We start from the raw sequence: 16,605 nt of genomic DNA, 5'->3' as shown, positions 1-16,605 counted from the left end.
TGTGAATAAATACCTTCGATTTGTACCAGCATCTGCAGTTATTTTCTTACACTGCCTCCTAATGGCTCTTTTACCTTGAGTTCCCTTACCAGATCAGGTTCATTACACAACACTAAATCCAGAATTGCCTTCTCCCTGGTAGGCTCCAATACAAGCTTTTCTAAGAATCCATCTCGGAGGCACTTCACAAACTCTGGGGTCCAGTACCAACCTGATTTTCCCAATCTACCTGCATGTTGAAATCTCCCATAACCACCGTAGCATTACATTTGCGACATGCCAATTTTAGCTCTTGATTCAACTTGCACCCTATGTCGAGGCTACTGTTTGGGGGCCTGTAGATAACTCCCATTAGGGTCTTTTTACCCTTACAATTTCTCATTTCTATCCATACTGATTCTACATCTCTTGATTCTATGTCACCCCTTGCAAGGGAGTGAATATCATTCCTTACCAACAGAGCGACCCCACCCCCTCTGCCCACCTGTCTGTCTTTTCTATACGTTGTGTACCCCTGAATATTCAGTTCCCAGCCCTGGTCCTCTTGTAGCCATAACTGTAATCACGAAAGTCATAGCATAGCTTTAGTTTTGAAAACCAAAGAGTTTATTTCAGACCACAAATGACAATTTTAATTTGAAGTCTGTCTTCAGGAGCCCTGACATTAATACATTCATGGTCACTTATTATTTTGCCATTTTACAAAACAAATTACAAGACGGAAATGTTTTAGTTCCATCTAAGGGAAAGATTAATATTGATGGTTAAAGAAAATTGAGGTGATCAAAACTGAACACAATACTCACCAATGTCTTGTAGTGAAAAGGATAGTTTTAATTGGGAAAAATATTTTAGGCCTACAATGTTAAGGTTTGCGATTTTTAAATTAAAAGAAAACGGACAAGGTACGAAATACATTCAACACCTGTCTTATGGCCATTTAGTAACCGAACCTTACAGAAGTAAGAAGTTAATACCCACAGATTTGAGAGACAGTGTAAGATTCACGTTTGTAGAATTTATGTGATAAACAAGTAAATAAATAAACACAAACACACAAAATATCTTTAGCTTTCAAGTCCTGTTTCTTGATGCATTTGAATGGATAAGGCTTCCAGTTATGGAAAATCATGATACAGACCATTTTCTCAGAATAAAATCCATCCAGAATTCTTGCTAATTGGAAATAGGCATGCTTGTTTAATGACTTAATTAAGTCTGTACCCCAAAGTGCAAAACTGTCATATATGCTAACAAAATAGCTGACTACAGTCTCTTGATAGGAGGTTGGTTTAAGATGGCATCATGTTTGGCACAGGCATTGTGGGCTGAAGTGCCTGTTCTGTACTGCTCTTTGTTCTATGTATGATTTCATCTGGGAATGATCGTTAGCATGAGCCAACTCCAATGCATCACTTTTATGTGCAATGTGGATATTTACCGAAAAAGGTGCTAATCAATCCAATTTCTCGACTATGATTTAGGTAAGAAATTATGAAAGGTAGGGATTGCAGATTGAAGGCATTGCTACCAACACTGGGAGAAAAAGAGATGATTTTGCACAGAGTCATGATTATGTACATGTCATGTGCTGATGAAAGTTAGAGGGATGCTGACAAGATGAAGAAAAGCAAACCATGAAAGCATTTAATCTTAAAATGTAGCAGTTCCAATAAACTGGATATTGATATGGTTGATAACTGCAGGAATAATGGTAACAAGGACCATAATGTTTATTAAGATATAGGAAGGAGGGATTTGGAGGAGATACATTTTTATTAAAGATTGAAGGCTAGCCAAGAGCATTGGGAATCCAAGCTTCTATCCTGATAAGTAATCCAGTCAATTCAATGAGCAAAGTTACAAACCGAATTTTTCCAATTGCTGACTTACCTCATTGTTTGACAGCACGGTATCTTCATCTAAACTGAGGACAGCATCTGTCTGGATGACATTGTATGGGAAAAAACGGTTGCTCATACTCTGGAAAAAAAAATAGACACTGTAAGATTTGCAGCCTTTAATTTGGATTTAACTTCCTTACAAGACATGTCTGTCGAATAATTTGTTTTTTATTGCTATTTTTCTACTTTATCCCAAATTTAAAAATCATTAACAACATATTCTTCTGCAAATGTAAAGTAAAACTATTATAATTCAATTATTTTTTTATTGAAGCAAACAATTATTAGTAAACTTCATGTTATTTTTTTCTATAATATTTGTAAATAGGGTTAATGGGTGATAATTTATCTTTCTCAACATAGCTTTTTAAAATCCCACTTCCATTTTTGTTTGGTATCATTTTTGAAGGTATTCATTACTCGATCCATTTCAGACATGGCCACTAAAAATATGCAAATTTGATTCTTACACAATTGACATTTTAAGCTCCCAATGGACAAGGTGTACATTTACCAACCATGTAATCAAAATGCTACCCCCACCAATCATCTAACCAGTGATAGCACACTTCTCCCCACCACTGCCAATTAATGACTATATATATATATATAAAGGGCCAGGGTTTCAAAGTTAACTAGACCAAGTGGACCCGTTGGGCCCATTCCTCATAGAGGGGGAACAGGAAAGGGGAGAGGGTGTGACTGAGTGAGCCCTGGAGCCAAAGCTTCTCCGTATTTGGTGTAGCACCCTCACCCCCCCCACTCAATCCCCTTTATCCCCCCCTCCTCCCCCCACTGACCCACTCCATCCCCCCTACCCCACCCCCACTCCACCCAGCCCTGCCTCCATCCCCATTCCCCCCTTCCCTCCCTACTCCCCCCACCCCCTCCCCACCCCCACTCCACCCAGCCCTGCCTCCATCCCCATTCCCCCTACCCTCCCTATTCCCCCCTCCCCCACCCCCACTCTCCCTGCCCGCACCCCATTCTTGTCCCCACCCCAATCTTCCCTCCTCCCACCCCCACTATTCCATCCTCCCAACCCTGCCCTCCTCCCCAGCACCACTCTCCCCCCATCTCCACTCTTTCCTCCCCCCACACTCCTCCACCCCCTCCTCCCCCACTCTCTGCTCCCCACCCCCACTTTCCCCCACTCTCCTCCCCCTCTCTCAACCTCCCACTCTCCCCTCTTCCCCACCCCCACTCTCCCCTGACCCCCACTGTCCCCCTTCCCCCCCATCCCCACTCTCTCTTCCTCCCACCACCACCCCCGCTGTCCCTCTTCCCCCACCCCTCCTCCTCCCCACCCCCACTCTTCCCTTCTCCCCAACCGACCCTGCCCTCCTCCCCAACCTGACTCTCCCCCCACCCCCACTCCCTCCTCCCCCCACCCTCCCCCTCCTCCCTCCCCCCCCACTCTCTCCTCCCCCACCCCCTCTCACTCTCATCCACCCCCCAATCTCTCCTCCACCACCCCCATTCTCACTCTCCCCCACCCCCCCATTCCCCACCACCTGCCCTTTCCTCACTCTCTCCTCCCCCCACCCTCCCCCACCCCTCCCCCCACTCTCTCCTCCCCCATTCTCACTCTACCCCACCCCTACTCTCACTCTCCCCCAGCCCCCCTGGCAGATGGAGTTTAATTTTTAAAAATTCGATATTTTGCATTTTGATTGGACAATCCAAGACAGGACTTGCACTAAATGGTAGGGCCTTAGGAGGTATTGTAGAACAGAGAGATGCAGGGGTGCAGGTACATATTTCCATGAAAGTGGCAACGCATGTGGACACGGTGGTGAAGAAGGCACTTGGCTTGTTTGACTTTGTCAGTCAGATACTGAGTACAGGAGTCAGGGTGTCATGTTACAGCTGGGCCATATTTGGAGTATTATGTACAGTTAACCTGGGAAGTCTGCAAAAGAAATTTATGTTATCAGGTTTAAGGGGTTTGAATTATAAGGAGAAGCTGGATAGTCTGGGTCTTTCTTCCCTGGTGTATAGGAGGTGGAGCAATGACCATATCAGATAGATATAAAATCACGAGGAGTGTAAAATCATAGATAGATAAGAACCACATTTTTCCCCAAGGGATTAGGAGTCTAAAACCAGAGGGCATATGTTTAAGGTACAAGGGGACCTCTTTCACACAGAGGGTGTTGCTTACATGGAACAAGTTGCCCGAGAAAGTGGTAGAGGCAGATACAATTATGACATTTAAAGACACTTGAACAGGTGTATGGACAGGAAAGATATGGAGGCATATTGGCCAAGTGCAGGCAATGGGACAATGGTCAGGCAACTTGATCAGCATGGATGTATTGGATTGAAGGGCCTATTTCCATGCTACATCGCTCTATGACATGTTAGTTTGCAAGCAGCTGAACCCTGGCACAAATTAGCCCAAAAAATTCACTATTATTCAATATTAAAAGTAAATCATTGTTCAAATATGCCATATAGTAAATTACGTGTGTGATGCCTGTGGTTTTATTTTTGTTTTCATTTCATGCATTGTATCTCACCAATAAAGCTAAAAAAAATCGGTCTGCATTTTTATTTGATGAACCAAAAGATGCTTTTAAACCCCATCAGTTTTGTTTTGTTTTGCTGGCCTGGTACATTTTTGTGGTGTATTTTGATATTACTTAATACATTTGGCAAACAATGTTTTAGACTTTCCTTCGATTCCCACTGATGCTTTTCCTTTAATTCCCACTTTTCCTTACATCTGTACATCTGAAGTTAAGCCAGATGTTTTTCTAGAGACTTTATGTTTCAGCCACTTTTCTCTAATAAAAATAATTCAGAGTTGAACTACATAGAGTTAGTACGAATCATGCAGCTTGGGATTTTGCGCAGCTGTAAATACTTTAGTCAACTTTGCTTGTCAGCTGCTTTCACATTAAGTTTTACTATTCTATGGCGCTGAAGCATTTTGTAGTACTGTTCCTAATATAATCACTGTAAATTATGAAAAAGTGAACTAAATGTAGTAAAGCTAGCTAGATATCCATCTAGTCCATGGGATAATCGCACAACTAATGTAAAACATGGAATACACTAATGTAATAAATAAATGGTCACAAAACTTTGGTAGTGGGTTTCACGCATACATGTTCCACCTTTTTGCCAACGAGGATATTCATGTTATCCAACAGATCTCATTTTTCATAAGCTCCAGTAGCAAATTTGATATCAGTATTAATCTGATTTCCACAATCTGCCAATTATTACCTCATTCTAATAGCACATTGTCTGAAATTTCTTCTGCAACCACTGGGCCAAAGGAGTCATTAGTCAGGTTTACATTTTTTCACATATAATAGTATATTGAAACATACACATTTGCAGTAATGCATCCACTGTACAACTAATACAGAGTTAAAACAAGAGCCATAGATAGTGTCGGACATTTCCACCCTGAGAAAAGATTCTGACTGTACCCTATCTATGCCTCTCATAATTTTAGACAATTCTATCAAGTCATAAGTTTATGTCAAAGGAGCAGAGTTAGGCCATTTGGCTTATTGAATCTACTCCACCTTTCAATCATGGCTGATCTATCTTTTCCTCTTAACCTCATTCTCCTGCCTTTTCCCCTTAACCTTTGACACCCATACTAATCAAGAGCCTGTTAATCTCTGCTTTAAAAATATCCCATGACTTGGCCTCCACAGCTGTCTGTGGCAATGACCCACAGATTCACCACACTCTGGCTAAAGAAATTCCTCATCTTTTTTAAAGATTCATCATTTTATTCTGAGGCTGTGCTCTCTCATCTTAGACTCTCTCACTAATGGAAACACACCTTAAGTACAGGACCAATGTATGTGTCTAGGTAGCAGGTCCAGGGTTAAGCCAATTGTACATTTATATGAGTCTAGGGCCAGAAATTCTGCAAGGATCAAAAATGCATGTGCAAGACAGGCAGAAGCTCCTCCTCGAAGATAGACACAAAATTCTGGAGTAACTCAGCAGGTTAGGCAGCATCTCTGAAGAAAAGGAATACGTTACATTTTGGGTCGAGACCCTTCTTCAGACTGAAAGTCATGAGAGAGGGAAACTAGAAATATACCCTTACATTCCCACTCTTTTTGCCCCTCCCCATCCTTGTCATCCTGATAGTTCCACTGTTTGCATCCATATATCCCTTCATTATCACTTCTTCCACAGCCAACAATGGACCAATGTGGGCTCCACCTTCCCTTAGTCATCGGTAAGGGCTCTGATTTGTTTAGATCTCTAGTTTGGATCGAACACTGGCAATCAAAGCTCATGCCTTATTTCTAATTACTTAGTATTCCAGCAAGTTATTATTTACATCTAAACATAAAAAAGGAACGTCTATTGTCAGAGATTGGAGGTAAAAAGACACTACTATTTTCTAAGATTCATAAAGTACCCCAAAATAATATCAAAATTACCATGTCTTAATGTTCCACCATCACTTTAATAAAGTGTGTTTTCCCTTTGCCGTTAAATTTCACATAGTGAATGGATTCAGAAGCTGTATTTTTTTTAAATCTTGCATTACCTAAAGATGTTTATTTCCATTAGGGTCTCTTATTTCCAAACAATTGAAACTGAACATATTAAGCATCTTCATTTTTTTGTGCAAAGATTTGTCAGGCTGCTGACATTGACCCTCTCCCCCTTACCCTTCCCTTCCCCCGAACCCTATCCTGTTGTTCAGAGTGAGCCCTCTGGCCTTGTCTACCATGAACTAATTCTGACAGTTGAGCATGAATAGTCAGCTCCTCTTTTGTGTACACTGTATATTCTTCCACATTAGATAACCACATTAACTAAAAGCTGATCTGTATGTGAAATCACATTTAGCCCCAAAATCTTTTTCAGTTACTAGGATAGTTGCCTGATTTGCGAGAAAACAACCTTAAAATCATGATATTTTAAACAACCTTCTATGGATTTAACAAAGTCAATATACCTCTCAGTTAAGAAGAGTGACCAAAAAATGTTGTTTCCAATTGAAATTAGTCAAATATCATGAAGTTGCTTAAAACAGACTCACCTTGCTTTCTCCTTCAATCACAGTTATAGGCACTGGCGTAGAGGGCCACTTGTTCTTGGCAGGTAAAGGCCTATCACAGTTCCATAACACTACAATCTTAATAAAAAAGTATATGTATTAATTGGCTTGTCAAATTAAAAACACTGTTTTCCTAGGAGCTTGATCAGAAGAGATCAGAGAGGGAGAACATTCTAGACAAAACTTTTTCACTTAAGTTCTCTTAAAGTTTATTTTGAAACATATTTTAAAAAATCTTAAAGTTTATTTTGAAACATGTTTAAAAAAATAGGTAAGTTAATTTTCTATTATAATTAATATACTTTATAAATACCAACATGAATTAAAGAAAATGTATTAAACTCTTTACATAATAGTCTATCAATGTTACGTTTTTTTAAATTAAGGAAAGAACTAGAATGATATTCTTCCACAAATTAATTAATTGTAAACATAAGTTATGATTTTCAAATCATTGAAGAAACAATGTTTCATCATTGAAGGAACTGAATAGAGTTCAAATTAATAAGAAGTATTTTGCAGATGCATTGTAATGCTTCTAATGCTGGCCCAGTTACAACATTTGGAGATCAGACGAAGACCTGGAACCCAAGAACTTTCCAATCTGGGTAAGCCACTTTTTACACATATTTTCCTTAATGAGATTCTGAAGAACAATGTTTTATCTCAGGAAACAATAAGATTAAAATCTGTATCCATGGATGATGAATTAATGCATCTTGCGAAGGAAATTAAAAACATACAATCTTAACTTCTACAGCAGTGCCATCAACATTTTGCAAAGAGTTATGATTCTTATCTCCTCAATACATACCTGTTTGCAGTACTTTGATCTTGATACAGCTAATATCAGTTTAACTATAGGTTGGGATTGTGTCAAAAGAGGGGAAACTGCCTGAATGACTGCTGTGAACTCTTCACTTGGACTGATACCTGTTAAATAAACAAATCATTGACCACATAAATGAGCAGAGAGCAATAATATCTGAAATAGCGAACAGTTATGAGCAACTCAACAAACAACACAAGATAAATTAAACCAAATAAAACCTATGAAAGCAGAATTGTTTGCTGATCTTTCATGCAAATGACATAAACTAATTATTTTACTGGAAGAATAGTTATCAGTTTGCCAAATATGGATGTCACTCCCAAAGTTGACTTTTAATGTCCATCCCTCAAATCTCAGGAAAGGCAACGTGTCTCTCCCCTTGTTGGATTTGGAGTCACACATGGACCAGACTAGGTTAGGATGGCTTTTTTACATCCATGAAGGGCATTACTGAACCTGATGGATTTTTACAATATGCTGGGACTTTCATTACATTTCACGGAATTATTTATTTAATTACTAAAATTTAAATTCACCAGCTGCTGTTTTTATAGAACTCTCATCCCTGGATCAATATCTCAGCCTCCCATTCCAGTGACATAACTCCTTTGCAGCAATATACATTGTGACGAAACATTTGCTGAAGTACTGTCGGAACCTGGATAGGCCTCAGAGAGCGCTGAATGTTCACAGCCTCATTGTACATTGAACTATCTGAGATAAAGGATAGGACTGGTGTAAGAGGACAAGAGGGGCATTAATCTTTTTTTTCTATGGGTAACTACACCCTTCCTGCCCCATCAAACACATGGTCAACCCCTTTCTCTCGCCCTCCCCCTCCATCCACCATCTAGCAGGAGCTTGTGATTCAACAATGCATTACCCAATCCCACCCTCATGAAACTTTGAAGTTATCCTCCCAGTGAGGTCCTGCTCCAACCACCAGACCCACAAATACAATGCATCTCTTCCAATGATGCACTGGCTCACCCTTGCTTATTATTTCATTTTGCATTTTCCACCTTGGTACAATGCCTGAAAAGATTTGTGTAAGTGCACACTCAAATTTAAACATTGGGCCCATGACTAAAACCCTGTTCAGTGTGCTATGTAAAAACAGATGAATCTGGTCTTGAAGGGCACTGATGAATGGCTAGGCCTATCTCTCCTGGAAAACAGATAGGAATACATTTATGTGAATTCTGGAAATCTGAAGTATAAATCAAAAATTTTGGAAATACTCAGAAAGTCAGCTGCATCTGTGGAGAATGAAACTGAGTTAACATTTCAAGTTAATGACTCTTTATCAAAACCAGGCATAGTTAGAGATAAACAAGTTTTGCTGTACAGAGAAAGGGGACAGGCGAAAAGAGACCAAAGACCCTTTTGGTATGGTGGAAAGCAGCAGAGATAACAGAAGGGACAAAAGAACAAGTAATGGACAAAAGCATCCCAGAAGAAATGTAAATGTAAAATAATTATCCAATATAATGCGAATGCTGCAAATCTGAAATGGAAATGCCAATTAGCTGAAACAGTAGAACTCTGGAGGACATAACATTTCTTATCAGAAGAGGACGTGTTGACCCTCAAGCAAGCAGCATTTGGTCTCCCCCAAAGCTGAACTGTTCTCTCAGGATATGAAAAAGAGAAACGGGGAAGACTTGTCTGTTATGGCATCATTTTGGAGAAGTCAGAAACTAGCTTTAGAAATTGTGTGGTGAAATCCGTGGTTGAGAAAAAGGTAAGTTGCATTAGAAGCACTGATACGGAAGGTGGGATTGAGAGAACGGATGGAAAACTGAGAATGAAAAGGAGCCCCGACGAGAAGCATGGTGGGAGGAAATGGAGCCAGAGTAGCTAGGGGAGTTGACGACCTTTACTGTATGCTGGTTATGAACTTAATTTCTGAAAAGAAAGAAGTCAAGGAAGGGAAGGCAAGAGAAGAGTCAGAAATGAATTAGGTGAAGGTAAAAGCAGGGTAGAAATTGGTTAAGAGTTCAGACTGAAAGCAAGAAGGAGCACTGATACAATCGTCAATTTGCTGAAGGCGAAGGTGGGAATCCAAATGGGATTTAAACAGGAAATGCACCACATGCTCCACAAAGAACAGGAAAAGCTTGGACAGAATGTGACAGAATGGACACATTATATTTGCTAACAATAATCAGTCTAAGTTGGAACCTCACAGAGATTCATGCACTAAGGCAGCTGTGCTGACTTTAGTCTTAGTGAATAAAATATATGTTTCATTCAACCGGTGGTGACAATTTTACCTCACTCATGCCAAAAGCCAAGATTATTACCCAAGAAAAAGGTGACAATGAATTGGTAATAATTTAAAGGAATTTTCACCTGGGGTCACAGTGGAACATTGCGCTTACCAGGGAGGGCGAAAAGAAGGATCACCCTTGTTCCCTGCACCATCCACTGCTAAATTCTCTGTTCATTGAGACCTCTTTAAATCAAGCATTGGATGACAGCGCAACCATGCCCATCTGTGAGGCTCCAGACAAATGAAAAACCTGCCATTGTTTAGTGTTTGTCGCTATAATCAAAGAGAGAACACAAGATATGGAAGATCTGCCTACACACACAGAATTGCACAACAGGTTATGTCAACATGCTCAGAAAAGGCAAAAAGAAAATTGAAGTCAATGCTTGCAAAAATGTGAAAGATGTTATTAAAAATACTGGATCATCATTTATAAAGCTGTCAAAATGTCACACAAAGGAAGTACAGATGCACATAATGGAATTCAAATAAAATGAGACAATTTCATGCAACAGTAGCTATTACGGCTCTTCTTTTATGTCTCAACGCTATTTATATTAGGATTTCATGTTTGTACCTAGGCTGCAATGTTCCTTCCAATTTTTGCAGCAAAATAAGGTGATTTCTATCTGTGAATAGAAACGCGACAATATAACTCAAATACAAATAGCACACATATGCCCAGGGATGCAAGTATTTTCATTCAAGAGGTTTCCTCACACTGGTAGGAATGATCGTAGCATGGAGCTGATCTGCATTCAATTACAAAATGAATCCTTTACAGTGCATTCAGAAAGTATTCAAACCCCTTCACTTTTTCCACATTTGTTACGTTACAGCCTTATTTAAAAATGGATTAAGTTCATTTTTTTCCTCATCAATCTACACACAATACCCCATAATAAAAAAGCAAAAAAAGGTGTTTAGAAATTAAAAATAAATAACTGAAATATCACATTTGCATAAGTATTCAGACCCTTTACTCAGTACTTTGTTGAGGCACCTTTGGCAGCGATTACAGCCTCAAGTAGTCTTGGGTTTGACGCTACAAGCTTGGCACACCTGTATTTGGGTAATTTCTCTCATTCTTCTCTGCAGATCCTCTCAAGCTCTGCAAGGTTGGATGGGGTGCATCGATGCACAGCCATTTTCAGGTCCCTGCAGAGATGTTCGATCGGGTTCAAGTCCGGGCTCTGGCTGGGCCGCTCAAGGACATTCACAGACTTGTCACGAAGCCACTCCTGCGTTGTCTTGGCTGTGTGCTTAGGGTCATTATCCTGTTGGAAGGTGAACCTCCGCCCCAGTCTGAGGTCCAGAATGCTCTGGAGCAGGTTTTCATCAAGGATCTCTCTGTACTTCGCTCCATTCATCTTTCCCTCGATCCTGACTAGTCTCCAAGTTCCTGCTGCTGAAAAACATCCCCACAGCATGATGCTGCCACCACCATGCTTCACCGTAGGTATGGTATTGGCCAGGTGATGAGCGGTGCCGCTTGGCATTCAGGCAAAAGAGTTCAATCTTGGTTTCATCAGACCAGAGAATTTTGTTTCTCATGGTCTGAGAGTCCTTTAGGTGCCTTTTGGCAAACTCCAAGCGGGCTGTCATGTGCCTTTTACTGAGGAGTGGCTTCCGTCGGCCACTCTTCCATAAAGGCCTGATTGGTGGAATGCTGCAGATATAGTTGGCCTTCTGGAAGGTTCTCCCATCTTCACAGAGGAACTCTGGAGCTCTGTCAGAGTGACCATCGGGTTCTTAGTCACCTCCCTGACCAAGGCCCTTCCCCGATTGCTCAGTTTGGCCGGACGGCCAGCTCTATGAAGAGTCGTGGTGGTTCCAAAGTTCTTCCATTTAAGAATGACAGAGGCCACTGTGCTCTTTGGGACCTGCAATGCTGCAGAAATTGTTTTATGGCCTTCCCCAAATCTGTGTCTCGACACAATCCTGTCTCGGAGGTCTACGGATAATTCCTTTATCTTCATGGCTTGGTTTTTGCTCTGACATGCACTGTCAACTGTGGGACGTTATATAGACAGGTGTGTGCCTTTCCAAATCATGTCCAATCAATTTAGTTTACCACTGATGGACTCTAATGAAGTTGTAGAAACATCTCAAGGATAATCAATGGAAACAGGTTGAACATAAACTCAATTTTGAGTGTCACAGCAAAGGGTCTGAATACTTATGTAAATATGATATTTCAGTTATTTCTTGTTAATTACTGCAAAAATTTCTAAACACCTGTTTTCACTTTTTTATTATGGGGTATTGTGTGTAGATTGATGATTAAAAAAATGAATTTAATCCATTTTAAAATAAGACTGTAACATAGCAAAATGTGGAAAAAGTGAAGTGCACTTTCTGAATGCACTGTATGTGTGCAGTGACTTAACTTTCCTGGTGAATCCAGTATCTCTCCTTCTCTCTCTCTAATTTGGCAATGACTGATCAAAGTACACACTCAAAACTAAAGATAAAGGCAGAACAATTCACAATGAACAATCTTGTACTTGTATCCTTCAGGCTATTTTGGTTTAGTTTAAATGACAAGAAATATGGCATTAGAAGTAAGCAGACAGTTTTCCTGCGGTACTATAAATGTGTACATGAGCATTCACAATCTTAAATAGCTGTGAAGTTTCCAACAGCAGTTAAAATTTAGGAAGGATGTGGAAATTAATCTGCTTTGATTTTTACTTTGCATTTGGCCAGGCATTAACTGAGAAACTTGCTATTGATAAATACCCAACCATTACTGTTGCAGTGCAACCCAAGGTTGTGGCCACATAATATGATAAGTTTTCATCTACAAATTGAGAGGGAGAAGGGAAAATCGGAAATGTCCTTATTACAGTATAGCAAAGGGGATTACAGAGGCATGAAGCAGGAGCTGGCCAGATTTGACTGGAAGGAGATCCTAGCAGGGAAGACGGTGGAACAGCAATGGCAGGTATTCCTGGGAATAATGCAGAAGTTGCAGGATCAATTCATGCCAAAGAGGAAGATTCTAAGGGGAGTAAGAGGCACCCGTGGCTGACAAGAGAAATCAAGTAAAGCATAAAAATAAAAGAGAATAAGTATAACATAGCAAAGAAGAGCAGGGAGCCAGAGGATTGGGACTCTTTTAAAGAGCAACAGAAGATAACTAAAAAGGCAATACGGGGAGAAAAGATGAGGTACGAAGGTAAGCTGGCCAATAATATAAAGGAGGATAGTAAAAGCTTCTTTAGGTATGTGATGAGGAAAAAAATAGTTAAGGCAAATGTGGGTCCCTTGAAGACAGAAGCAGGGGAATTTATTACGGGGAACAAGGAAATGGCAGACGAGTTGAACCGGTACTTTGGATCTGTCTTCACTAAGGAAGATACAAACAATCTCCCAGATGTTCTAGTGGCCAGAGATTCTAGGGTGATGGAGGAACTGAAGGAAATTCACATTAGGCAGGAAATGGTGTTGGGTAGACTGATGGGATTGAAGGCTGATAAATCCCCAGGGCCTGATGGTCTGGCTCTAGATATCATGGACGCATTGCTGATCATTTTCCAATGTTCTATAGATTCAGGATCAGTTCCTGTGGATTGGAGGTTAGCTAATGTTATCCCACTTTTTAAGAAAGGAGGGAGAGAGAAAACAGGAAATTATAGACCAGTTAGTCTGACATCAGTGGTGGGGAAGATGCTGGAGTCAATTATAAAAGACGAAATTGCGGAGCATTTGGATAGCAGTAACAGGATCGTTCCGAGTCAGCATGGATTTACGAAGGGGAAATCATGCTTGACTAATCTTCTGGAATTTTTTGAGGATGTCACTCGGAAAATGGACAGGGGAAAGCCGGTGGATGTAGTGTACCTTGACTTTCAGAAAGCCTTCAACAAGGTCCCACATAGGAGATTAGTGTGCAAAATTAGAGCACATGGTATTGGGGGTACTGCCATGGATAGAAAATTGGTTGGCAGACAGAAAGCAAAGAGTGGGGATAAATGGGTCCCTTTCAGAATGGCAGGCAGTGACTAGTGGGGTACCGCAAGGCTCGGTGCTGGGACCGCAGCTATTTACAATATACATTAATGACTTGGATGAAGGGATTAAAAGTACCATTAGCAAATTTGCAGATGATACAAAGCTGGGTGGTAGTGTGAACTGTGAGGAAGATGCTATGAGGTTGCAGGGTGACTTGGACAGGTTGTGTGAGTGGGCGGATGCATGGCAGATGCAGTTTAATGTGGATAAGTGTGAGGTTATCCACTTTGGTGGTAAGAATAGGAAGGCAGAGTATTATCTGAATGGTGTCAAGTTAGGAAAAGGGAATGTACAACGAGATCTGGGTGTCCTAGTGCATCAGTCACTGAAAGGAAGCTTGCAGGTACAGCAGGCAGTAAAGAAAGCCAATGGAATGTTGGCCTTCATAACAAGAGGAGTTGAGTATAGGAGCAAAGAGGTCCTTCTGCAGTTGTACAGGGCCCTAGTGAGACCACACCTGGAGTACTGTGTGCAGTTTTGGTCTCCAAATTTGAGGAAGGATATTCTTGCTATTGAGAGCGTGCAATGTAGGTTTACTAGGTTAATTCCCGGAATGGCGGGACTGTCGTATGTTGAAAGACTGGAGCGACTAGGCTTATATACACTGGAATATAGAAGGATGAGAGGGGATCTTATTGAAATATATAAGATTATTAAGGGGTTGGACACATTAGAGGCAGGAAACATGTTCCCAATGGGGGAGGCCAGAACCAGGGGCCACAGTTTAAGAATAAGGGGTCGGCCATTTAGAACAGAGATATGTGGAATTCTCTGCCTCAGAAGGCAGTGGAGGCCAGTTCTCTGAATGCTTTCAAGAGAGAGCTAGATAGAGCTCTTAAGAATAGCGGAGTCAGGAGGTATGGGGAGAAGGCAGGAACGGGGTACTGATTGAGAATGATCAGCTATGATCACATTGAATGGTGGTGCTGGCTTGAAAGGCCTAATAGCCTACTCCTGCACCTATTGTCTATTGTCTATTGAACCAGATGGCCCCATCCTCTACCTTCAATCCAGAAGCAAGAGCCACTTCTCTTTATGGTCTTGTGAAGTACGGGGAACCAAAGAAGTGCCAGAGTATTAGGATCTAGACATGAGCTACTTCAATGTAATTGAAGCTCTCACTGTTGACCTCACAAATAATAATGCAAGTCATGTGAAAATTGATTTAGGCTGAACCCAATGCAAGATTTAGCAATGAATAGACAGTGTCCTGACCCAATGTGACCTCCATTACCTCATTCGCTAAAACATAACTGCCAAATTTTCTCCTATCTGTCGAGAGCTTCAATCTAGTTTACTTGATGATTATTTTAAGTGTGGAGCAATACACAGTTTGCTTTTTTCATATAATTCTTTATCACACTGTATGTTTTCTTACGTTATTGTACTGGTGATTCTTATAGATATATTGCTTAAAATTCATATTAGACATTAACTGGGATAGGTTACAAAGTTCTGAGTAAGAAAATAATGTTTGCTGTTTTGTCCAAACTGTAGAGTTTAACTTCTTCCAAGGACCCCAGTTTGTTGACAGCCCCTTAGTTTCCAGTTAAAGTGGGAGAATTCTGAAACAGTTTGCAAAACGAAATAGGTCTGATGCAGGTCTTCAGGGAGAAGAAAATAAGCCTGGATTCCAGGTGAATTCATTTCCTAATCCAGGATGGCTATCCATTTCCCAAAGGAGAATACAATTCACAACCTTTGGGATCTGATAGGAAGTGCTTGGATTAGTGTGGTTCCATGGAGAATCTAGGGTCTTTCCACTGCTGGACATGGCCCCCCATGTGCAGGGTGTGGTGGAGACGCCCCTCAAAATGAGGGAAGGGATTCCACGCCAGTGGGCCACATGAGTGGCAAGGGTGGGGGGGGGGGGGTAATTTTATGTAATTAGTTTATTGAATGTATGTATAGCCTCCGAGAATGCCGGATGGAGTTTTGTAAAGAACATGTTTTGTATATATTTATTTCTCGAATAAAGTATATTTTGGAATTAAAATGTTTTTAAAAAGTTTTCCTGGTCCACTTATACACCAACAGAGCTGTTGTCATCTTGTGTGAGCTGCTGGGGTTTCTGAGACATGGGAAACTAACTGCACATATCAAATACAGGAAGCAGGTTATATCAGAGTTTTCTAGCCTTGCTAACTTATTTAAATTATCGATCTGCTGCGTTGCGATGTTAGCTGCCAGTCTCTTGTCACACCTCTGTAAAACGTAAAAGTTAACTGGTTTGGTTCCAACTCAACTGCTTTAATGTGATAAAATCATCTCTACAATCTTGATAGTGGTACAGGAAAAACATACTTGGAAATCCAATGCTCAAATGAAATGGCATTCTTTTAGTTAATGTGAAAGTTAAATGTACACGTCCTAATATTCATCACAATAAAACCTTGAGTAACTCTTCTGTCAATCACAAAATGGATGATTTGACAAGTGTATTTCCAAACAGATTAGCGGAACAATTGTCTTTAGAAGGAGGACAGGTTTGCGCTGAAGGCAATTATAGCTGAAAACATCAATGACA

The 16,605-nt window shown here is 40.7% G+C and overlaps 1 protein-coding gene across 1 annotated transcript in view; it reads right to left on the bottom strand.

The window, feature by feature from the left end:
* The window catches only part of LOC144593910 (exostosin-1-like), a 117,443-nt gene that overhangs the window by 48,780 nt on the left and 52,058 nt on the right, over positions 1-16,605 (bottom strand). The window contains exons 7-9 of the mRNA XM_078400042.1: positions 7,769-7,887; positions 6,937-7,032; positions 1,894-1,983 (exon numbers count right to left, since the gene is read on the bottom strand). Coding sequence (XP_078256168.1) covers positions 1,894-1,983; positions 6,937-7,032; positions 7,769-7,887 — 305 coding nt within the window. The remainder of the gene's footprint in view (positions 1-1,893; positions 1,984-6,936; positions 7,033-7,768; positions 7,888-16,605) is intronic.

The sequence above is a fragment of the Rhinoraja longicauda genome, chromosome 5 (genome assembly GCF_053455715.1).
Source record: "Rhinoraja longicauda isolate Sanriku21f chromosome 5, sRhiLon1.1, whole genome shotgun sequence".
NCBI lineage: Eukaryota > Metazoa > Chordata > Chondrichthyes > Rajiformes > Arhynchobatidae > Rhinoraja > Rhinoraja longicauda.
This window is presented reverse-complemented; position numbering and strand designations above follow the sequence as displayed.